This window comes from Ambystoma mexicanum, chromosome 9 (assembly GCF_040938575.1).
Source record: "Ambystoma mexicanum isolate Mex_15411 chromosome 9, UKY_AmexF1_1, whole genome shotgun sequence".
NCBI lineage: Eukaryota > Metazoa > Chordata > Amphibia > Caudata > Ambystomatidae > Ambystoma > Ambystoma mexicanum.
This window is the reverse complement of record NC_090931.1, coordinates 1449380330-1449404330: the sequence shown is the minus strand read 5'-3', so window position 1 is coordinate 1449404330 and position 24001 is coordinate 1449380330. Positions and strand designations below refer to the sequence as shown.

Below are 24001 nucleotides of genomic sequence, written 5' to 3'. Positions count from 1 at the left end.
AAGTACTCCCAAGTTTGTGTGCCTTAGGTGAGAAATGAAATCAGTGAGAGGAGGAATGTGGGGGAGCTTTAAGTCATGTGGGAGATTATTTCAGTCATTAGGAGGTTGATCAGAAGTGTTGCCATCCAGGGTCAGATTAATGAGAGGCAATCTGCTATATCTATATAGAGATCAGAAGGTTCAGTTGTATGCAAAGAGGTGATTAGAAAAGGCAAAGGAAAAGAAGAGTTGTCCAAGGGAAGCGGTGTACATGGTGAAGAGTAAAGGGCCAAGGTCTCCACCAGGGGTCTTGCCGACTACAGAGAGGTTGGTTCAGATGAAAAAAGAACAATAAAGGTAAGAGGCAATATAGTCGAGTGGGGCGTCCTGGATTTCTAGGTTGACAAGAATAAGGAGAGTGGTGGTACACGGTACCAAGAGCAGTAGATGAATCCGGGAAGAAAACGACTAGAGCAAAGTTAGATGGTGAGCAGTGTTAAGGAACTTTAAGACCCGAGTGTGGCCTGTTGATGATTTTTGAATAGTGAAGTAGGAGAGATTCAAGCTTATGTCCAGATTGTTGGTGTCAACCTAAGGCATCTTGAAGATCAGAAGAACAGTGTCTACTTTAAAGCAGAGTTATGATCGCAAGAGAAAGGGAGATTGGAAAGTGCCTATGTTCCTTGACCATCTGCGAGACAACTGATGAAAAGGGGCACAATAGGAGTTAGCTGGACTATGGATGGGTGCCAGTTCATTGGGAGAAGTTAAAGAGAAGGAACATAGGTGGGAAATGTTGGAGATAGAAGGGAAGAAAAAAGCAGAGGGAGGGTGGTGAGAGTATCCTTGATCTTTAGCGAGAAGTACTCTGCAAAGCATTAGCAGAGTTTAGAGGACATTTTATGGGGGCATGGAGGAGTGTTAGCTGGTGTGGGAGCAGAAAAGCATTAGCAGAGAGTGTCCAGGAGATTGCTCGGGTGTGGAAGAGTATTTGTGGGTGTGAGAATGGAACAGCATTGGAGAGTATAGAGGAGAGTTTGCAGGTGTCAAAATAGAAAAGCATTAGCAGAGAGTATAGAGGAGATTGCTCGTGTGTGTGGAGGAAAGTTTGCAGGTGTTAGAATAGAGAGTAATTATGTGATTAGTAAAGTAGGATGATTTGTTAGAGTCTAAGGCCATAGTGAAGAGGAGGAGAGTATATTTGGAGGACAAGGCAAGAATTGGGAGTACTGTCCTTGCATCACTTGTAAAGATGCACAGCATGTCCGTCTTGAGGATTTGGCTATAAGAGTGTGGGGGCTCAGGGTGGAGGGTGAGTGGTATGGCGAGTGATGGTTTGAGAGGGATAGCAGTTCTCAAAGGGGAAGCAGAGATCCTGGTTCAAGTCGGAGGAAGCCTGGGGTGGAGCAAGAGTTAAGATGGAGGGCCAGATCTCAGTTAGTTCGGCATGGGAGAAACGGGGACTCTGTTTTATATGTACATTTGGAGATTGAGAAGTTGGAAGAGGCGGGGAGGAACAGGATGGTTGGTTGTGGAAGGGTCAGTAGTGAGATTATCTGTGGAAAGTGTAATGGCATGGTCTAGCTCCAAACTGAAAATGTATTGCTTTGGACATGACCATGTAAACAGGGTGCTTCTTCGCACTTTTCACCTCCCAGGAATACAGAAGACCACAGCAGATACCCTGATTAGTCCCCTCATAGCATGCCACACCACATAATGTCTTGGGCACATGGGGATGGGGGGGGCAAAACCTCTCTATCTCCTGGCCGCACTACGTCTATGGAGACCTTCTCATTCCTGTGAGTGGGCTTGTTCACCTGTGCTTTTCCCCCTTTGCCACTAATCCCGAGGGTTTTGTGAAAATCCCTTCAGCCATGCCATATGATATTGGTGGCCCCTCCTAGGACTTTACTAATATTCATGTGTCCACCCATTGCCATCTCAAAGAAATTCCAACCCAACCCAATGCAAGACTAACACTGCAAAAATGAACTTGTTGTTTTCAATGGAAAATTCACTGAAATTGAGCAAAACAGGAGGGAAGCCTCAAATGTTAACCCATTTTTTTGTAAATGGGTAAATAAACAGTATGGTGGAAAGGGACCTACTATAAAGGGACAACTGAAGCATGAAAAGAAGAGGAAAGGGAAGTAAAGGGGTGATGTAAGTTAGTATGGGTTGTAGCCCCTAATCCGCTTTTTGCAATAAGCAGTGGAAAATAGCTATAAAAACTAATTAAGGGGGGGCATAATTTGATGAGCTGGCTTAGAGTGAAATAGCCATTTTGAGGAGTTTGTTTGTAATCAGGTGACTGCAGTGGGTTGGTAATGGGGTGAGTTGGCTTGCAATGAGATATTGTAGATCCCGACAGTATGGGGGGGCCTCCCTTTACTGGGGTCTGCAACCTTTGGCTCTCCAGATTGGGATTACATATATCAATCCTATCTAGCATAGTCAATTGTGAGGGATACTGGAGTCATAGGCCAGAACAACTGGCAAGCCCTAGGTTGTAGATCCCTGCTTTAGACCCATTCTAATTGACACCTATTGTTTTCAATATTTGAAGACTACACGCAATTCCAGACCCAACCAGTAGATGGGAGTGCAATGCACAGCAAGTGAATCTGTAGGTACGGGTAAATGACATTGTGATGGGGCAGTACCTGCTCTAAACTGTTCACCACATTTGTAACAGCTTTTTTGGGGCAAACTTGTGTAAGAGTGTTGGTTATTCGGTCATGTTTCGAAGAGTGATATGTGTTATAAATGTGCCCACCTTATCAGAACTCGCTAGTCTTACCTCTGCAGTTTCTGCCCGTTGGGGGCATGGAAGAGTGTTAGCAGGTGTGGGAGCAGAAAAGCATTAGCGGTGAGTGTCCAGGAGATTGCTCAGGTGTGGACGAGTATTTGCGGGTGTGAAAATGGAACAGCATTGGAGAGTATAGAAGAGATTGCTTGAGGGTGTGGAGGAGAGTTTGCAGGTGTCAAAAAAGAAAAGCATTTGACAGTCCCAGTTTGGTTGGAGTGAGTCCTCTTATGCTCCTTGTCGGGTTAATGGGTGTAGGTTGTGTGTAAGGCAAGGAGCAGGAAGCATGTTTGCAATAAGGCCACCACATATGGGGTACTTGTGTTAATGAATGGATGCAGAATGTCTGGTGGAAGCACAGCCATGTAGGAAAAACACCTCTAACATCTGGAGTAGGTCTGCTTTCTCTTACAGATTACCCCACTGTTTCTTTTGCAACAAATGGTGAACACTTGTGTGGCTGGTGTCCACCTACTGACTGTTTCTCACTCTCTTCCAGTGCTCAGTGTCCTCCTGTGGCCCTTGGTCGTGTATCGGGAGCTGATTCAGAAGCTGTACACTGGGTTGGAACCCATTTTGATGAAACTGGACTATACAATGAAGGGTGAAACGCAGCACCACAAGCATGAAAAGAGAAGTAAGAGCCTCACACCACTTGGGAGTGGTGCAGGGGTCATGGGGGACTGGGCACAAACAGCACAAGCACCAACATAGGGGTGTTGCAGAAAATGGCTACAGGGGATTGGCTTTCGGAGAGAAGGTGAGACACAAGCTGTAGACCGCATACAACAGTAACATTTACACTAGGCCCAGACATTCTATTCTGTTTTTCTTCACTTTATCACCAGTATGGAGCTGCAATTGTTTGCAATTGACCGTAAGCCCTGTCATTTATTGTGTAGTGTCAGACTCTGGTCTTCCAAAATTCCATAACCATGCAGCACTGCTTTTCCAAACGGTCCATACCAGTACAAACCAATACCGATGGCATACAAATATTGTTGCATAGCATTTGTTGAGCAACAATCACAGAGGTGTCGCAGGAGAGACTCAGCCTTGGGCACTGGTCATGCATGACGTCCATCGTGAGTGAGGGTCTTGCAAGGCACAGGGTTAATGGGCTTAAAAAAAAACTGAGAGAAAAGGGCATGATAACAATGAAGTAGTCTGTGCTATTGCCATGAACTCAAAGGCATAGAAGTCTTGGGTTCTGGATGGCTTGCGTTTCACATATACCGGCTCTCAGGCGTGTATCCCCACAGTCGGTGGTTGGGGGGAAAAGGGAAAGTTGATGCCTGAAAAAACGTATTTGAAAAGTTGAAATAATGTAAGGTTTTTCTATTTTATTTGTCTTTATAGTGTACACAATACCTTTATACAGTTCATTCACAAATGAGTACAAAAATTAATTTCATAGATTGCATAGACAATATAAAACTCATACAATGTACACCAACTAACCAAACAATCATACAACCAAATAACACATTCATCTTAAAATTTCACTAAAATCAACATCATTCAATTATCACATAGCTAAACTTGAAAGAATATCTTAACTACAAGTAATCACTTGCTGTAGGTCATTAAAAATTCTTTATAAAGTCACTATACCTAAAATAAGCGAGGATTGAGACGTCATTAGTCTATTCCATAAATCTTCAGCAACGACTGCCGAGGGCGAATGCACAAAGGGGCCAAAAAAGGTTGGCAGTCGCAGGACATTTCATAACCACATGTTGCTAAGTCTCAACGCCATCTACTTTGCACAATCAACACTTCCACAGTTCCTTTGGAATGCTTAAACGGGGACCAATCCTTTCCAATGTGGGTAGGCAATTTAGTCTAAATGTAAAGTACCACCTACGGAACTTCTGTGCAGGGAACTTTCTCAGGTATAGTCTAATGTCCTTTGTCGAGTATAAAAGAGCACGTTGTTACGATAAATCTTAATTCTATTGAGATCTTCCAATCTTATCACAGCCCCGTTCGAGTTTAGTTTTCATGACCACTTGTGAGTCAGTACTCAAAATACCCAACCCTTTGAAACGGGTGCAGAGCCTCTTATAGTTCTGAAGAAAGACATTGGGACCATCCAACATTTCTCCCAAATATGCCCCCAAGCTGGGTCTGTCCATATTGACCACCTGGCTATATGCAAAGAGGCATCTCTGCAGGTATTGGGCCCAGCAAGACTGAAGACCCAATTCTAGGCATATAACGCTTATGGGTTTAGTTCTGGGCAGGCCCAAAACCTTTTTAAAGACCCTGAATTCCAAGATATCGAACTATTTCCTGCTTGTGAAATGTATCAGTTTGACTCTGTATAGCACCATTGCGATCACTTTGAGAAGATAGAACTCTATTAGTGGGATCAAAGAGAATATGCACATCCTACTTGTTATAACCTTCATTAAAGTTATACATATGGTGCGCAGCTGTGTGTGTGTGGTGGAGGAATTTCTGGCAGGAGACACGACCCGTTTTTGACGTGAATCTTCACTCTCTACTACTTTGAAGGAAGAGCTAACACACAGTAAAAGCTTGACACCAGCGTGGAACACAGTGCGGTGTGCGAAGCTGTGTGTTTGTGGAGCTTTTTGTATCTTGGAGCTCGTTATTCTCTGCCTCTTTGCAGTATTGCCATCTGACTTTGTGCTCCCTATTACAATGAGTGCCTAATTAACTGTCATCCTGTACGACTCTCCTATTGCTTGTTGAACAGTGCATTAGTAGTTATTGCTGCTGAGGACCCTGCTGTAGGGTATTAAGTCCACCCGTTGTTCCATATATCAGTTCTACAGCTGAGGACTCGGCAAGCGCTGATATACAATCTCAGGAGTGGTAAAAAATCCATGATTCCACCCACTGGCATGATTTCGGATGCTGAGATGTTGGTTGCAGCAGCACATCTACCCCTTCCTCTCTCTCCAGGGGAAGATTCTTCTATGCTGTTTTTAGGAGATTCCATGGAGCCCCCGCTGCTTATACACTCACAGGGGACTAAAACAGTAGGTAAAAAGAGAACGTCTTTCTTTTGATTTTGAGGACGCGAAAACTCTCGAGGAGACTCCCTCTGAATATGGTAGGGGTTTGAATCAGGTGGTTATGTCTGAGAGCCCACTTTTGGTCTCTGGGGCTATTGTGCAATGTATCTCCTCCTCAGTCTCCCTTTCCTAATAACCATACCGCTTCAATAGATTTGTCCTGTGGACACTCCTCCTGACCCATCGATGGGGTCCAATTTACCAAACCACAAACTGAACTATTCTCTTGAGTCAGACTCATTCTTATCGTCCTCAAAATCTTCGCCAATTTCTCTGCCTCCCCGACGGCTCTCTGCAGCTTTAAGAAAGTTTGAGGGTGGACCACATGAAAGCCAACAGGGGCTCTTCAACGAAATTAACAAAGTGCTCTGCATATTGGTTTCCCTCTTTGGGGGTTTGCAAAGAGAAACTAAATCAAACTCAGTCAGTACTGTTTAAATGGGATCACATTAACCTGCATGTGGCAGCAAAATAATTTTTATTCTAGCCTAAGAATGCTTCCACAGAAATACATCTTGCAAAGAGTACTGATAGTAATGACCATTTGATAGACCAGCAACATCAAGCCGGAGTGGAGGTTACAAATCCAGTGTTAAGTGTTGTGCATCCTGCACATGGTGAAGTGAAATCGCCCCTGTGGTGATAAGAGAGTCTTTGTCTTCTGCTGTTCCACATTTGACAGAACAAATCTTCTTTTTGTACATCCTACAGTGGAGGCTGTATTTACAAATTCCACTTGTGCCGCTCCTTCTGTGCCTTCCTTTGAGCTTGGTGCCACCAATAAGCCATTTGGTCTGGAGGTTTCTTTGGTAGAGGTGGCAGAGACATCCCTGAGAGCAACAACCCCAGCGGTGGAGGTACAGCAAAATGCCTTGGAAGTGGCTACACTGAACTATGCCCAGTGTCCCCTTGAATTGGAAGCTCCCCAGGCCTTCTTGCACCCACTTGAGACTAGATTTGGTAGGGCTGCTCCTAGGATGCCAGCTGTATTACCTTCTCAGGGCCCTGGATTGAACTCTGTGCCTACCTATAATGACTCAATGGAGAGCACAGAGCAGATCTTACTATCATCAGCCCTCGTAAGTCGTCTTTTGGCTAATAACATGAGGTCTTCAAACATGAGTTTGGGTGCCCTGCTTGTTACAAATTCCCAGATGTGTGGCACATAACATCCTGCCAGAACGAACACAAACTCTTGATCTCCCAACCACCACACCTACCGCTAAGAAACAGCTATCACATGAATGCCTCACCTGCTGCACACATATCCAGTGCTCACACGCACCTTAGGACTCTCTCTCTCTACTGACTTGAACTTCGGTTCCTGAGGGCGCTCAGCCTACCAGCGCCTTGAGGTCATACCAATGGAACATAAGTTGCTATATAAATGCAAAATAACATAACATATGAGCGGTTTCCAATTGGGCTGCGTGGTCATAGTGACCTTGGGTCTTTAAAATACTTGTGTACCTTCAAAAGGTTTTGCTCCTCTTCTCTTTTTCACGATTCTAATAGAAAGTGTTCTCTCTGACACTCAACCAGTTGTACTGAATTGTAGGAATATATTAACTCTATTGAAAGAGATTCCTGCTATAGCACATATTGCCTCAAAGTACTTGGAAAGGGTTGATTTCTTAGACCATGGTAGAACAGACCATGCAGTAATGTTTGTGAAGTCTACGATTGTATATGACCTCATCCATAAAGAATGTGATAACCTTAGAATGTTAGGTTTTGATCTGCTGCCCTATAGTGATGATATATCTTTGGGGAATTGCAATACAAATGAGAGGAGGCAGCCGATGGCAGTGAATTCAGTTAAAATATTGGGTGGTGGTGAAGTATTGATGAACAAGTCATCTCTTTTGAAAAGAAAGATGTTGGCTTCTGAGGAAAGTAGAGATTGATTGGTCCTGGTTTTTAGGAGCATTGAATTGAGGTTGCCTGCAAGCCTCCTCTTGCTGCCTCTTTGTGTGCTTAGCTTTTTCTCACTTATCTTCTTGAATGCACGAGGTCATAGACACCTTTTTTAAGATGTCTGGCCTATGTGAAGAGCTTAGGAAACACACAATTGTAACCCTCCAAGAAACCTGGCTTAGGTCACCCCTACAATTCACGGATGGGTATGATGTTTATTTCCAAGAAGCCTGGCAAGGGGACTTGGGTTGCCCTTATGGCGGTTTATTGACCTTGGTAAAATCATGTACTCAGGCCAGGGCTGTGATGTGTTTTGATGTGGACTTTGACATAATGGCAATACATCTTGAGACCTCGATGAAGGGATACTTGGACATATTGGTTATCAACGTGCATTGGCATCATGGTGTTAGATCTCTGGATGAAGAACTCGATATCATAATGTCATTAGTTAATGACTGGTCTAATAGATTTCTTATGGGGCATGTCTTATTGGCGGGCGATCTGAATTCCGACTGTATTCATTGTAACCTTCTGTCGGACGTGGGGGCGATTCTAAGTGATCCGACCGTGACTGATTTTGCCGCGGCTGGAATGTTCGCATGAGAAAGGTGCAAACTACCAAAAGTTTGCACCTTTCACATGCAAACACTTACATACTACGGGGGCTGCAGGGGTTTTGCCGCAACCGCCGCTCACTATACTGTAAAGTATAGTGAGCAGGGAGTTGCGGGGGACACCCCTGCAGCCTGTTTTTTTTTTTGTTGCGGGTGTGCTACGGGGGTGTCCCCCGCAACACCCAACTCACTATGCCATACAGTATTGTGGTGTTTGAACCTTTGGTGGTAGATTGTTTTTGGTCGTTTTGTACAGTCTGACCTTTTTTTTCGGTCCGATCGTACAAAACCGTGGGGGTTGGGGGGGGTGACTAGTCAGCAACCTCCAAAACTTGTGCATGGGAGAAGATGGGTCGAGAGGCTTAAAGGTTTGGGTTTGCTCAAAATGGGACTGTATCAGGATATATTCCCCTAGGTCTACCTGGTTGAATGTGGCTGTCCGTTCCATCATTGATTATGTCTTTGCTGATAGTTGGTTATTTGAGAAATGTTCTGGGCTTATAATAACAAACACAGACCTTAGTGATCATTCACTGCTATCAGTACATTTCGATACACTTCTATTAGGAAGGCCAGGGAGTGATTTCAAGGAGGGCCCGACAAAAATGTCTGTAAACTCTGGGTGTAATAGAATCTCATGGTCTTTTGTTTCGGCCTCCAGAGTTAATGCTAACCTTAATCGATGCCTCGCGCTGACAACACGTAAGTGGAAAGCCCAAATCTTAGTCGATAACCTTGGCTTTTTTGTGCAGGACATAATTGAGGACAGTTTACCACAGAAAAAGGGCAAAGGAATGATAATTAATAAGCACTGCCATGCTTATAATATTGCTCTGGTTGCTAGGAGGAGAAAGATGAGATGGCTTATCAGGCAGACTTTGAATAATATATCATATTCTATTTTAGAGAAAAATAGCCAGATTAAGAAAATTCGGCAATCGTATAAAAATTGGTTACGTGCAACCCGCCTTCTGGGAGGTCAGGATGACGCAGAGGCTATTTTAACAGCATTGAGCAATAAAAATTCCCAGGCGTTTTGGAAATGTATTAATGATATGGATTCTCTGCAAATAGGTACTCTTGTGAATGTCGTTTCCAAGGAAAACTGGGTAAATCACTTTTAGTCTCTTTATGCCCTCTCCATAAATCCAATCCCTAATCTTCCTGTCATCTCTGATAATATCAATTATGAGGCTGTCCTTGAGATGATTCATGGGATTAGCACTTCTTGAGCTCCAGGATCCGACAAACGGTCTAATTTCCTATTTAATTCCGATACGACTACCTGAGCTTGTATTCTCACATACTTATTTTCTAACATAATACAATTAGAGTTTTTTCTGCCCTCATGGTCCCAGGCCCATGTCGTACCAATGTATAAAAAGGACGCAAGATCGGATCCCACCATCTATAGGCAATAGCCATTCTGGGTGCTTATAGCAAGGTTTTTGCTGGTTTTATCTTGCTTCAGCATCAATTATGGTCTCCTGGCTCGGGAAGAATTGAGGAGTGGCAGATTGGCTTTAGAAAACATCTGGGCACTTCTTTAAATGGTTTGGTGGTTAAGTGCTTGCAACATATGGCCTCGAGGGTGGGGGGGGGGCAATCCCATTTATTTTGCCTCTATTGACTTGTCATCTGCCTTTGATGCGGTAGATCGTAATTTACTTTTGTCCAAATTGTATAAATGGAGTATGCCCCATGGTTTGTTGAGGTTAATCATTGGCCTGTACGATCACCCTTCTATACAAGTTCGACTAAACCTACCCTGTATTCGTTTTTACGAAGGGAAAATCGTGCCAAAGATCCTTTATGGAATTGAAGTGTATGATTTGGCAATAGTTGATCAGATATGTGTCTTGGAAGCCCTTATTTGGAGGAAGGTCTTGGGTGTCCCTGGTTCATTGCCACTCCTAGCAATTCCTCATTATCTGACCTTAGGGATATTTGTAAGGAAAAGGGTGTGGTGGTATTGCAGGAGTTGGAGGATTTTTTTTCTGCCTTACTGGTTGAATGTCGGAGTACTGGTGATGAATTGATGGGGAATCCCTCTAAAGTAAAACACACTTTATATGATTTTGATTTGGACTGTACAGTGGATGGTTTTCATCAGTACGCTTTGTTGGGTCACTTGCAGGGGGACCATAATAGGTGGGGCATTTTAGCTCCTTTTCTGTCAATCTACCCAGATTGGTGCATGTGTCGCCTGTTTCTTAGGTTTCGTTGAAACCTTGTACTTACCAAAGAGATTCTGGTATGCTATGGAGTTGAAAAAGAGGAGGTTTTGCCAGAAGGATCATCAAGAAACAATCAATCAAACACGTGTTACTTTTCTGTACAGCTGTACAAGGACTTAGATATAATGCTTTCGTTTCAGCATGTGCTTTTTAACCATTTAGGATGTCATTAATCCACATTGAATTATTGGTTGTCTGGTTCTATTACTTCTATTGTGGTGTCTGTTACTACTTTCATCAGAGCCTTGAACATTGAAATTGATTTTTATACATAGGTTATTACACAATATTTATCTGTATTTTTTTCTTTACTGATTTTAAATTTGATTATCTCCTTTCTTTAATTTTTTCTTTTTCCTTATTTTCACGTTTTTAGATTCTGAAATTTTTTGTGTATTCCTTGTTTTTTGTTCTCGATTTTATTGATGTTAGATTATTTTTTTTTATAAACAATTAAGAAAAAAGTTATACATTTTTGCACCTTTCAATATGCACTTTCAATATGTCTGTAACGGAAAACGAGAAACCCAGGAACTTGAAGGTCATAACTTCTACCACTCGAGTTTCGTTAATAGACCACTCAGTGTTTCCTTTTGTTTTTTCTTGCTAATCGTTGCTGCAAAGGACTTAACTGGGTTTATTTCTAGTTTATTACTGTTCAGATAAACTGCCATTCCATTCATAGATCTCTGTAACCCTGCTGGGGTATAGTCTCTAATATGATCAAATCATCTGCGTTAAGCAATGCAGTTTGTTCTTAAACCTGCACATCTTGGGGAATAACCCCTCCCCCAACTAATACTCACTTCCCACACAGCCGACACATATAGATTAAATAATGTGGGAGTTATAACGCATCACTTGTTTCACTCGTTTACCTGGAGGGATACAACTAGAAAGATCCCCTTCAGTATTTAACCTTACCCATGCCTCGTTATTGGAGTATAATTCCCAAATGTCCCCTTCCCCATGTTCTTGCACGTTCTTAATATCACTGGGCCTAGTAACATTGTTGTTTTGTTCTCCCATGTACCCCTCCCTTGCCTTGTTGCACTCTGAATCACTTGCATATGAGCCTGATAGAAATAAAATATCATTTCAATTCAAAAATCCACTGTATCAAATGCGCAGGAAAGATCCACACCCGCTATATACAAGGCTCTCCCAGTACGTCCTTCGGCTTGTCATACATGAGGCAAGCGCCCTACCGCTAAGTATAGTCCCAATACCCTTTCCGAACTCTGTTTGTAAAGGGTTGAACCTGTTTGTTGACTTGGCTCAATTCGTTAAATCCTTTAATACTAAGGCTGCCAACATTTTGGAGGTCACAACTAGCCGATAGCTAAACGGATACTCTCTAAGGTCTGTTATACAAATTGGAACCAAGATAGACACATTCCACGAATCAGGGCATTTGCCTGTTCCAATTATCTGCTTAAACAGTCTGTAAAGGATGTCTGCCCATAGTTCCTTTATATTGTTTAGGGGACGATTGGACATATCATTGGGACCAAATAATGTAAGTGCATTTTCAAGACTGTTCATCCAGGCCACGGTGAGAACACCCAACCTTATCTCCACAAAAACCTGTATCACCAACTTCAGCATGGGGTGAATATTCTGTGGAAAAAACGGTGATAGAGCAGATTCCCACGGCCAAATGGAATTGGTCTTGAGTGTATGGCCGGTATTTTCTGGTGACAAAGATGGCACCAAAACCTTCTCAATTAATAGTTCTTCGAAACACCAAAAGAATCCAAGTGGTGCAGTTTTGCCTGTAAATCCAACTTTTTATCAATGTAGGAAAGGGAAAGCTAAGCTAACACAAAAGCGCATTAAGGGGCCCGAGCTGCTCCAGTGTACCAAGCGCTGTGCCGAGGCAGGTCCAGGGAGCTAAGCTGGCCCAGTATTCCACAGTGCTATGCATGGGTAGATTAAGGCAGCCAAGCTGCCCCAGTGTCCCAAAGTGCTGGGCAGTGACAGATTGTTGGTTTATTTTTCCACGAGGTACCCTATTAGCCATGCTCCTAGAGTCTAGATGGCAGCAGCATTGTTTAGGGACCCATGTTTTGATTAATCTTAATGCATTTGAAGGTATTTAAGGTATTTAAGCAGTCCTGTAGCCAAGCGATTTACTGTATGCCGAAAGAAGGCTCTGGGTACGTAACCTGGTGGTAATAAAACCAGGGCTAATATTGTATGCAAAACCTGTCCAACAGTCTCTTGTAAACTGATGTAATGGTTACTCAAAATGCATAATGATCCTGCAAAGGTGCTTAAATTGTAGAAACTGCTTACTGACCTGGCTCGCATATGAGCAGAAACCTTTTTTGACTGAGGGCAAAGGGTTCTCCTATTTTTGGACAGTGCTGGGCTACTAGCAAATTAGTTCAATAGGGAGCAAAATGAGTGTGCCTGGGCTGGCCGATTAATGCCCTCATTATACCCTGCATTTTAAGTTCGTTATACTTACACCTGACTGATGCTTCTTGGTTGAGGCATGAGCGACTAAAGCATGCCTTAGAAAATAAGAGAGGAAGCTCTCATTTCTCTAGTACTGGAAGAATGGAATGAAGGAGTTCTGTGTGTAGCTTGTAGGAGAGCACATTTTGTCTGGGAGTTGGTATAAACCCAATCCTTTCTCTGCACTGTTGGAGCATGTGCAACCATCCCTAAAATTCAAACATTCATACTGAAACGTTTGACTGCCTTGTACATCTCTTGGCAATCTATTTGGCGTAGTAATGCTTCCAATCTAAACAATATTCATCCTTTCTGGCTGTTGAGATGAAAGGAGTTCTTAGGTGCATTTTTCTAAATTCCAACTGGTGTGGGACTTCATAAGACTTATCTCTTGGTATTGGGACCCAACTCCTAATACAGGCCTGTAGTACACAAGTCGGTAGAATGGCTGAGCAGGCAGGCTCATCTTGGGAGGGAGTTATGTGAGCTGTAGAGCAGTACAAAGAAATCAGTACATACATAGACCCAAGAAAACACTCAGTTATATTAAAATATATTTATTTATTTATACACAAGGCACACAAGCACATCTAAAATGCAGCAACTAACAATAACATCGCATTAGAAATGGAATCAAATTATATAAGGAACAATAATGCAGGTAAATAACTTTGTCTATGCTTTAAATAACCAGTACACAGAGTGACTTCAGTTAAGGTCAGTAACGGCACTTCTTTGTATCACCTTGGCAAAATTGGGTTTGGAGGGAAAGTTTAAGGTTAGACAGAACACAGCTAGCAACTGTTAATAACTAGTACTCTCTCCCAGAGGCATATAGGCAGTTTGTTTCCTAACTCTGAAAGTGTTCACATTTAAAGTCTATGGAGGAACAAGCATTGCCAAAGCCAGTAGGATCAAGAAGATGGACTTTTGGGAAACCGGTACAGTTCCACAGTACCTTGAAGATGAAATAATTGTAGCTGGCTTCCTTCTAGGTGCAATGTTGCAGGCCCTGATTCCTGCTCCTTGTTCGTGGTGATGAAGGGGGGGGGGGCTTTGGTGGGCTTTTGCGGCAGCACTCTGGAGAAAGGGTCGGCAGCAATGGATTCAGCTCACTTCAGTGGCACTTTGTGGTTTTGGCACCTTTTTCTCCGCGCCAAGAAGAAACTAATATCGCTGGTCGGATTCTCTTTGGTTACTCTGTCCTGAACTCTGGCTAGAGGACTTTTGGTGAAGAATTCGTCCCTATAGAGGTCCACACGGATGCCTGCAAAGTTTCAGCCGGGTTCGATCTTTGGAAGACTATGCACTTGATAATGGTCCAGATACTCCGGATATTGGTGTTCTGCAGCCTGGGAAAGTTGCAGGACTTCAGGGGTTGGCCCGAAATGAAGGTCTTGCAGCTAGTTGGTCTCACCAGCCTAAGGGAGGAAGTCACCCTTGGCGGGTCTTCCCTGTTGATTTGAAAGCTGGGTCTGCACAGCTGCAGGGCTTCACTGGTGCCTCTCCAGTCCCTGAAGGTTCTGCTGGCATCTCTGCTAGTCTTCTGCTTCGGATTCCTTGTTCCAGTGGTCGACTACCCCTGTAGTCCCAAAATCCTCACCTTATATGCTGGAAACCAGTCATATACTCCCATGGAGCTGTCAATCACCTGGGGAGTGGGGGCTAGCTGTCCTCCAGGACAGCTAGCCACCCAGTTGGAACTGGTTTCACCCAAGCTTACCTACAAAGGACAGTGAAATGTCGGGCTCCTCCCTCACTTTCTGCCTTCCCAGACACACTGGAGCCTGGACAGGCTTCAAGGCTGAAACCCGCCAAAGGCAAAACTCATAAAGGGCACAAATCTACTCTTGAAGGTTAGAAGAAAAGCCCAGAAGGAACTGACGAACGTAAAATGGCGAAAAAAGGGAGGGGCCAATTTGAGAAAATGGTCACACATGAGTGCTGAATTGGAGCTGAGAAATCGGCCTGCTAATAACCTGCACAAAAGGTAGTCAAAAGAAACAGCTCCCACCAGCCATGTAAATTAGTCAGTGTAACAAAAGGTTACATGAGGAGTGGGATAAGGAGTTAATGTAACCCCCCAGCACCCCACATAAGGTGGTGTGTGATGGACCCACAAAAGAAAAGGTAAGTTACAAAGTATCTTTCTATTCTTGGGAACTGTAGTTCTCACAAGAAAATGAATTTGAATATAAAGTGAAGTCCAACGGACTCCTCAGTGACACTGCACAGAGGGTGCTGGGTGTCGTCAAGCAAAAAGCAGATACCTGTATTAAACCTATGGAGTTTACCAGACTCCATAAAACAGTAGAAATAAAAATCCCAGTCAGAGAAAAAGAAAGAGTGAGTGGTAAAAAGTTTCACTCACTCAGGAGATTAAAATAAAAAAGCCCAGAGTCCAGCATAAGTGCTGGGCGTCTCCCAGGTTAAAGGGAATTGGCTGAAACTGAAAATACTCCCTAAACCCCCCTGCCCCCAGACTAAGGGACAGCAGGATTTAATCCACTCCTGGATGAATCTCTTGTTCCAGTCGTTCATGCTTCCTGGAGAAACCATCAACACTCTGATCGCAGAGCAAACTCCATCTCAGATATTTATTTCTCTGCATCTGAACTCCCATACGTCATTACTGAACCCAACGAATTGCTTCAAGTGGTCATGTTGGCCATTTAACCAGTTCCAAGAGGTTCTGGGTGAATGTCTGTGAGTAGAAGGTTGGTTGTCCTCTTTCTCGCTGGACCTTTTGTCTGTTACTTGCCCCCCTCCAGCCATCTGCTGTCATTCTGGTTAGGTGGTGACTGCACTTGATTACCCAGTAGCACATTTTTCTAAAAGAGTTTTGCTCGTTACATGTTGCTGCAATTTTAATGGAAATCTAATAGTCTCATTGTAGTGGTAGGGACAATTTCCTTCTATTCTATTAGATAGGCGGCGCACCACCTCTTGTCTAGGGATTGCGCTCCCCACAGGGTTAGGGTGTGCTTCTGGTTAGGGAAAGTGTATAGTGGACGCATTAGTGGTTGATAGATTAAAGAAAATAGTGACATGTACCTGACCTTGTTCGTGTGTGATACCATAGTGAAAAAGTTACAGGAAGGTCTATACCCTATTGAGGTGTAGAAATGTAACAAATATTTCCCTGTAGTGGCCTATGCTGCGATTTCAGACCACACCCTGGCTTTTGTTTGGCTACAAATATATTTCCACTGAAATGAGCATGCTACACTTTGCAGAGTTCCAGAGAGCCTGCAATTAAAGCCCAATTGGGCGTTCCCCAGTTATTGCATGCAAATAGGCACCCGACTTGATAGAAGTCGGGCTCGACTTCTATCAGTTACCATCTACAACACAACACTGAGCTTTCAAGGTGCCCAATTCAAGTATGAGATGCCCAAGCAGTTCTTTTCATATCCCTCCTCCTTTGTATTCTAGCACATGAAGCCCAACATCTATACGGTGGGTGCAGGAGCCTCCATAACCCAGAAAGCAAAATGTGAACTAAAAGGATAGGAACGACTGCACATGTCTCATGTGTCTAGGAGTATGTGGGTTTACTACAAAAAAGCAAAACACCATCAGTATGAAACTTAGAAAATTAGAGTATATGGCAATAGCTGATAATCGGGTACATGCCAAAGGATTCATTTCTGACGGGTTGATCTGGAAATGCTAGAGTGATCATAAAAGGTTGTGGTCCATTTTGGAAGCTTCCTATACTAATTGGGGTAAAGTCCATTAGCAAACACTTGAGTGCTGTGCTCTCAGAGAGCCTAAACTGTAACGTAAACTAATGTAGGCCACTATGATGGGTTACATGGGTGGATTCCTGGCACTGGGCAGCAGGTGTATCCATGAAGTAATGGTGCTTTTCAGTGAAGAGCCAGGTCTGCCACGATTGACAACCATCTCCTGACTGCACTGCGCAAGCTCTGCCCTCCCTAGACCCCATGCCCCCAATAATCCCGATCCATTTAAGACAGAAATGTGTATGGCCCAGTAACTGGGACTGGATGAGTGCATGGATCTCAATGGGAAATGGGGGTAAGTCTCCTGCAGAGCAATTTAGGGCCTATTACAGTGCCCATATATCTTCCGTTTTGGGACTTGCTTTTTAAAATAAATTTGGTAATACACTGTACTTGAGAATTACTGTTTTGCACTATAATAAGCCAATGCATCTTGTGAAATACTGGGATGGTGTGTTCACAACATAGATGGGTCCACCTGGCAATAGTGAATAATGAATTAAGTTACAAATGAAAATTACATTCTTGAGCGCATTTTCAGCTCAAAAACCAGACCAAGCTAAACAGTAATAAAAAAAGCTGTGCTGGTTGACTGTGATAAAAATGTGCTTGTATCCTGATTAAAATGAATGGATATTGGTTTCCTTCTCAGAGGTTATCAATATGCTGCTTTTCCTTCCATTTTCAAGTATTTCTCCCCTCCCGAGTGGAAAGCCGCCTCTGTTTAGTGCTCAACTTGTTTACCCACCAAATAGGAAACTCCTGTCACATTTTCCAACCGAAGGATTGTTTGAACGCCTTGTGGATTCCACCATCTCCGTTCAGTGCAGACGCTGTGGTGCTGTTGTGCCTACCTGGTTGGCTGGAGTGACTGCTCCAGGGTCTGCCACTCGCAGCTTTGCCGTCTGTCCTTCCCTGCTTCCCCACCTCTGAGGCCGCACGAATACGCTGCACACCATCTGGCGTGTTTACGCTGAGGATCATGCAACACGCCCTCTCCTCATGAAATCTGTGGATCTAGGGCATCGTTGCTATGGGTGGCGGATCCAAGGGTGTTCTGTACAAGAACAGTTTTCTAGTCCTTTATGCCCCTGTTCGTGCCTGATTATGCACCCTATCTGGTTCCATTGTCTCTCGTTATTTCTGTCCTTTCTTCATTCTTCCTACTAGCATGCCTACCCCTACTAGGTTTTCCTCTTGCATCTTCCCTCCTACTTCCCAGCGCACCTGTAATGTTCGTAACTTCTCCTACCCCACTGTCTCCCCTAATTCTTTCCCCTCTATTAATGTTTCCCTTCTCAATACTCGCTCTGTATGTAATAAATCCCACTCTATTCTTTACCTCTTTCTGCTTCAATCTGCATTTTCTTTGCCTCACAGAGACCTGGATAAATCCTACTCCTGCCTATCTTCATACCTCTGCTTCCCACTTTTCCCACACTACCCGCACTTCTTATCGTGGCGGGGGAGGAAGGATACTCGGATTCTCTACCACTCATCATGGACCACCCCCCCCTGTTTCACAGCCACCTGCTGTTCCTTCTTTCCCAACTTATGAGTATCATCTTTCATCTTTCTCGAAACCCTTTTGTCTCCTTGCTATCTAGGTATCTATAGGCCTCGTGGCCCCCTTGCTGATTTCCCTTGATCATTTGGATTCTGCTATCTGCTCTCCTCCCTTCCTCTTTAGTTTTCTTTCTTCTTGGTGACTTTAACCTCCCTCTACTCAATCTCTGCTCCTTGCTATCATTGACTCTTGCCACCTAAATTTTTCTCATCCCCTCCCTCTCACCATTCAAGTTCTTGTCTTGATCTTGTTTTCTCTTCAATCCCCTCTCTCGGTACGATCGCTGCCTATACTGTTAACTTTTCTGATCACCTTTTTGCTTTTGTTTTCCTTTCTGCCTCTTCCCCCCACCCCCTTTCCTCCTTCCCCTTCTTTCTCCTGTTGTAACCTTTGTTCCTTTGATTTTCCTAACCTGCTCTTCTTTCTCTTCTTTTCCTGCTGATGAGGCTGTCGATTCTCTTCAGTCTTCTTGTATCCACTCTTGATCATATCCACCCTTCACACTTCTTTACTCCCTCTGAGACGCCCCCAAACCTGGCTAACCCCTCCCCTCTCTCCATTCTTCTGGCCTTTCTGCACTATCCTCACTGCATTCATCCTATGATTCAGCCCTGCTTACAGCAAAAAAAAAACACTATGTATCCAAACTCACGCATTCTTCTCTCTTTCAGCATCTGCACACAATGCTCTCCCCTTGCTCTCCTGATCCTTCTCTCCTTCCCCCTTTTCTTCTTCAGACTTCACAAACTACTTTACCTCTAAAGTTGTCGGTCTTCGCTCTTCCTTACTATGTATCCCTGCTCACTCCCCCTCTATCTATGCCACCATCCTGTTCCCTATCCTCATTCTCCACTCTCTCTAATATCGCACCTCTGCTCTTCTTGCTTGGGTCCATCCTGCCGCTTCCCCAATAGACCCTCTTCCCTCTGATCTTATTCCCCAAGTCTATCCTCCTCTCATTCCTTAGCTGACTTCCCCTATTAACTGTTCCCTCTCAAACCTTTTCCCTCTGTCTGCATTTAAACATGCTCTCCTTCCCATTCTTAACAAGCCCTTCCCTTGGCCTTTCTGTCCCTGCTAATTTCCGCCCTATCTCTCATTGCTTTCCTCTACAAACTTCTCGAGCACGCCGCCTATTCTCAGATATCCTCTTGCCTCAATCTTCATACACTTCTTCCCCCCACTTCAATCTGGTTTGCGTCCATCTCATTGAAACGAGACTGCTCTTTTGCATGTCTCCAACTTACTTCTCTCTGCTCGCCACTCTAAGCTCTCTCTTCTTGTTCTTCTCGATCTTTCTGCTGCTTTCAACACGATCTATCACACAGTTCTTTTTTGTACTCACCTCTTTGGGTAGCTCTGGTTCTGTTTTCCTGGTTTCACTCATCTCTCTAACCGTTCCTACTCTGTGACTTGGGCTGATAAGACCTCTGCTCCTTCGTTATAGAGTCCCACAGGGTTCTGTCCAGGGGCCTCTTTTATTCCCCCTCTACAGTCTTCTACTTTCTGCTCTCATTGTTTCTTATAACCGGTCAGTCCATCTCTGCGCTGACGATACCCAAAATCTTTTCTCCTTCTCTTCCTTTTCTAAGTCTTTACACTGTATTGTCTCTATCGGTCTCTCTGCTGTCCAAGCTTGGATGTCTTCCCACTTTCTCCACCTTTAATCAATCTAAGACTGAGGTCCTCTTTTTCCCTGCTACATCCATTCCTCTCTCTCCCCCTCACCTCCTCCCTCTTTCGTTTCCTCCTTCCCTCCTCATCTGCTCGTAACCTGGCAGTCACCTTTTTTTCATTCATTTTTCTGACATAGCTCGTTCCTCCTGCTGAGCCTTATTTAACATCCGTTGTGATCGGCCTTACCTATCCTTCCACACCACTAAACTATTACATCTCAAATTTCTTTCTCATATTGATTGTTGCCCTGCCCCTCTATTTGGCCTTCCTGCCCCTCACTTGGCCCCATTGGTTCTGTCTTTAACTCACCTATGTGTCCGCTTTTTTCTTCCTCCTCTCTTCCCCGCATCTCTCCTTCCTTCTGGGTCTCATCTTTCACTTTTCCTGTTTTCAAGTGTATCCATGGTCTCCCCCGCTCTACCTTTACTCACTTACATCACTGTATTCTCTCAAATGCATATTGCTCTCCCAAGCCCACTTCCAGAGTTTGTCCTCAAACCCCCTTGTGCCTCCTCTAGGTTCCGATCCTTCGGCTTACCCGCCCCCAATCAGGAATGCCCTCCCTCTCTCTATCGTTCCTATTCCGCACTACATATTTTTCAATCTAATCTCCTATCCCTTATCTGCTCTTTCCAATAACTGAGCCTCATTCTTCCTTACTTCAGCTTATTTAGAATGTACTGTTTCACTTGATTGTAATGATTTTATCTTACTGTTCAGCGCTTTGACAAAATCGTGGTATAAATTAAATACAAGTGACCAACGTGTATGCCAATTTTCTGCTCTGATAACTGGTATATGTACATCTTTCTCACAGATATTCATTGTGGACATCTGGAAAAACGTGCTTAATTAGACCATTTGCACAACGGTTAGGCTATGCCATCCGTGTAATATGAGGGTGCAGGAGAAAGAACTGAATAGCAGTCAAAATGTAATGTCTGCAAGTTACCAACATGGATGTGGGCCAAATGCTTTTGTTTGGGGCTAGAATGCACAGGTTTGCTACAAGTCGTGCTTCAGATCTCACACTTTTCTTCATTTTTCCTACTGTCAGAGAAAGAGACCAAGAAAGAACCAGAGGATGGCGATGCGCCCATGGTGGAGACGGATAGCGAGAGTGAAGCAGAGCTGGCTGGCTTCTCGCCACTGGTAAGAAACGGCTAGGCATTCTGAATAAGGGGTTGCATGGTGTTTTCCATAGGATTGCATAGATGTGTTAAGGCTCACAAATCCATAGAAAAGAATTGCAGTGACAACACTCTCACATAGTCATGTTGCTGTTTTTTTCATTTTTGTATTGCTATTCTGCTGCCGGGAGCCACCATCCCTTCCAAGTCCCCTCCACCAGGCTCAGACTGCTGTTTGTCAGATACCCCCAGCGGCATTCCTGGGGTGTGCGCCTAGTGACAGTTGAGCACGTCGTGTAGAAGAATTCTTTCTGTCAATATAACTCACAAGTACACAAGGACAGATTGAAAGGACTATTGACCAAAAGATGGATGAACGCCCCGGTGTAGAGGTGGCTGCAAGGAAAACGCACAATCAGTATCTCATAAAGCAGTAGAGATAAAAACCAAGGTAATGAGTCGCTAAACTCACTTTTGTGTATGAACAAGCGTCGTCTTTAACAATCAATGCAACAGAATTCTGCCTGTTTCCATAACAAAAAGGGGCGGAATCCTGTAGGCAAAGGACAGGCAATCATAAGAACCTAACCATGAGTGATACAAGGATAGTTTGCAAAACGTGATATCTTTTTTTTTTTTACTGAAAATTAATAAGGAAAGATTGTCTTACCAAAGGCTGTGTGGGAAGCTAATGGAAGTCCTTGGAGGAGATATGAGGAAATGAATGCAGAATCCGCTATTCCTGCCGGCACGAGGATGCCTGCAATGAAGTCCAAAGGTTCCAAGGAAAAACCGAACACCGACGGCACGAGGACGCCTTAAATTAAGTCCAGTGCTTTTATAGGCTGTCTCTAGTCCAAGCACTCAAGGAATGATTCTTGAAAGCAAAGAACAATAACGTCCCCAAAGGTCCAATGAAGATGAAGCAAACACTAATCCGTAAGGTAAAAGGAGTCCGTAACCAGTTCCGAGATCATAACATTCCAAATGGTTACCGTAACAAAATCGTAGGCAAAGGCAGTTCCGTTGAGCTTTCCATGTCAAGAATACCAAGTATCGAGCAGATGAGGGCAAAGACAGAGTCAAACCAGTAGGCAAAACAAGGTAAAAAAAACGAATATCCAAAGGCAAGAAGTATTGAAGAACAAGAACGCTGCTGTAAACCAATTCAGAAGCACCGCTCTGTAAACTGGTAGGGGCTTATATCCGAAAATCACCTGACATGCTGAACGTGGCGCTGCCATACAGGAGCGAGTGTAAACCAGCGTGTGGCTACCAACATTTCCATTGCAACCCCCAATGCGCCCTGAAAGATCTGTCACGCGCTGGGGATTTGTTTATTGTACTTTGTATACTGTGCTGTTCCCTTTCACTGGGGCCATGAGATGAATATGACGGGGAAATGCTGACAAAATTGCTATGTGCTTTTAATGCAGTTGAAGTTGTTTTCAGTGTCCGTGGAGACAACTGGGGTGATTTCCTGACACTGTGCCCAAAAATGCTTTTGCCTATAGTACCAGACTATATATTAATGTCCTAAGGGCAATCCAAGGGTTAAACTGTGCACATATCTTCAATCATATTTCTTTTCTCTGGGCTCTTTAGCTTTCCTTTACTCACCTAATTCCAGTCCCAGCCAATGTAATGGACCAATTACAGGGCCGTACCTTTTGAATAGATGCACTGCTCACATAGAGGTAAAAGTATTATATGTTCTCTCCTAAAGGTAGGTAACTGTATTGAGCCACAGCAAACCCTACAACCAACTGTGGCCCTGGGGTTCACCTTAATGATTGGCACTTAATGTGCTGGCTGGAGGGTGCTGGAACTCTTTACCACACGGCTACCTTAGGAGATGATAGACGGAGCAGGAGATTATCTTGATGTTCGCATTTAACACGGAAGGTATAGATACGGTATGCAGTAAAGTTTAGATTGACTCAAACAGATGCATGTCTCTGTGAGCACTGTTTTTGCCTCACATTGGTATTTATTTAGGTTTATAAAGCGCATGTTACTGGCCCGGAGGCATGATAGCGCTAACAGGATATACGGCATATAATCATAACCTATAAAAACAGGGTCTATAGACTCAAGATGGCCGCCGGGGTGAGGAGTCGCAGCTTAACCACGCTCCACCCGGGGCGCCAAAAATAAGCACGACCGAAGCCGTGACGGACCGTCTCCCCCAGACTGCTAAAGTTCCCCCCTACGTGCCCCCCCCCCCTTGCGAGGAAAACGGCACCGCAGCAAAGCGAACTCCGGAGGTGAAGCGAGGAGAGAAGACCGGCCCCTCCCCCATCGGGGCCGAACAAGACTCTCCCGCGCCCTAGAGGAGCACACAGCGCGGCACAGGAAGACCGAGAGACGGCGGCCAGGGAGGGACCTGGATCGGAGGCTCCGCGGAACCCCGAGGGGAAGGACCGCCCCTCCCACCCCACAACGCTCCGACGAGCGCAGAGCATGGTGGAGAGCAGAGACGCTGCGGCAACAGCTCCGGCCAGGGAGAAGTGCGGCGCCGGGAGAAGGCGGCGTAATCAGGGCGGACCGCTGGAGAGGAGAAGCGGGGGCCGCCCTGAAACAAAGCGCAAGAAGTGGAACAAGGTGAGCCAACCCAGGGGGGAGAACAAAAAAAAATAATAAAAAATAAAACACCTGCCAACGTATATTTTCCCCCGGGGGGGACACACAAAAAGATGCGGTATAAGCAAAAGATATAAACTTTCACAACAAAATCCTGCAAGGCGCAAGCACTCCGGCATCAACTCAATCGGGGATCCCCTTCGGTCCCAAAGAATAAAATACGCAA

At 44.3% G+C, this 24001-nt stretch overlaps 1 protein-coding gene across 1 annotated transcript in view; it reads left to right on the top strand.

The window, feature by feature from the left end:
• RETREG2 (reticulophagy regulator family member 2) overlaps window positions 1-24001 on the top strand; it is a 278221-nt gene that overhangs the window by 182303 nt on the left and 71917 nt on the right. Inside the window, exons 6-7 of the mRNA XM_069616875.1 lie at window positions 3288-3425; window positions 21120-21214. Of these exons, the coding sequence (XP_069472976.1) occupies window positions 3288-3425; window positions 21120-21214 (233 nt within the window). The remainder of the gene's footprint in view (window positions 1-3287; window positions 3426-21119; window positions 21215-24001) is intronic.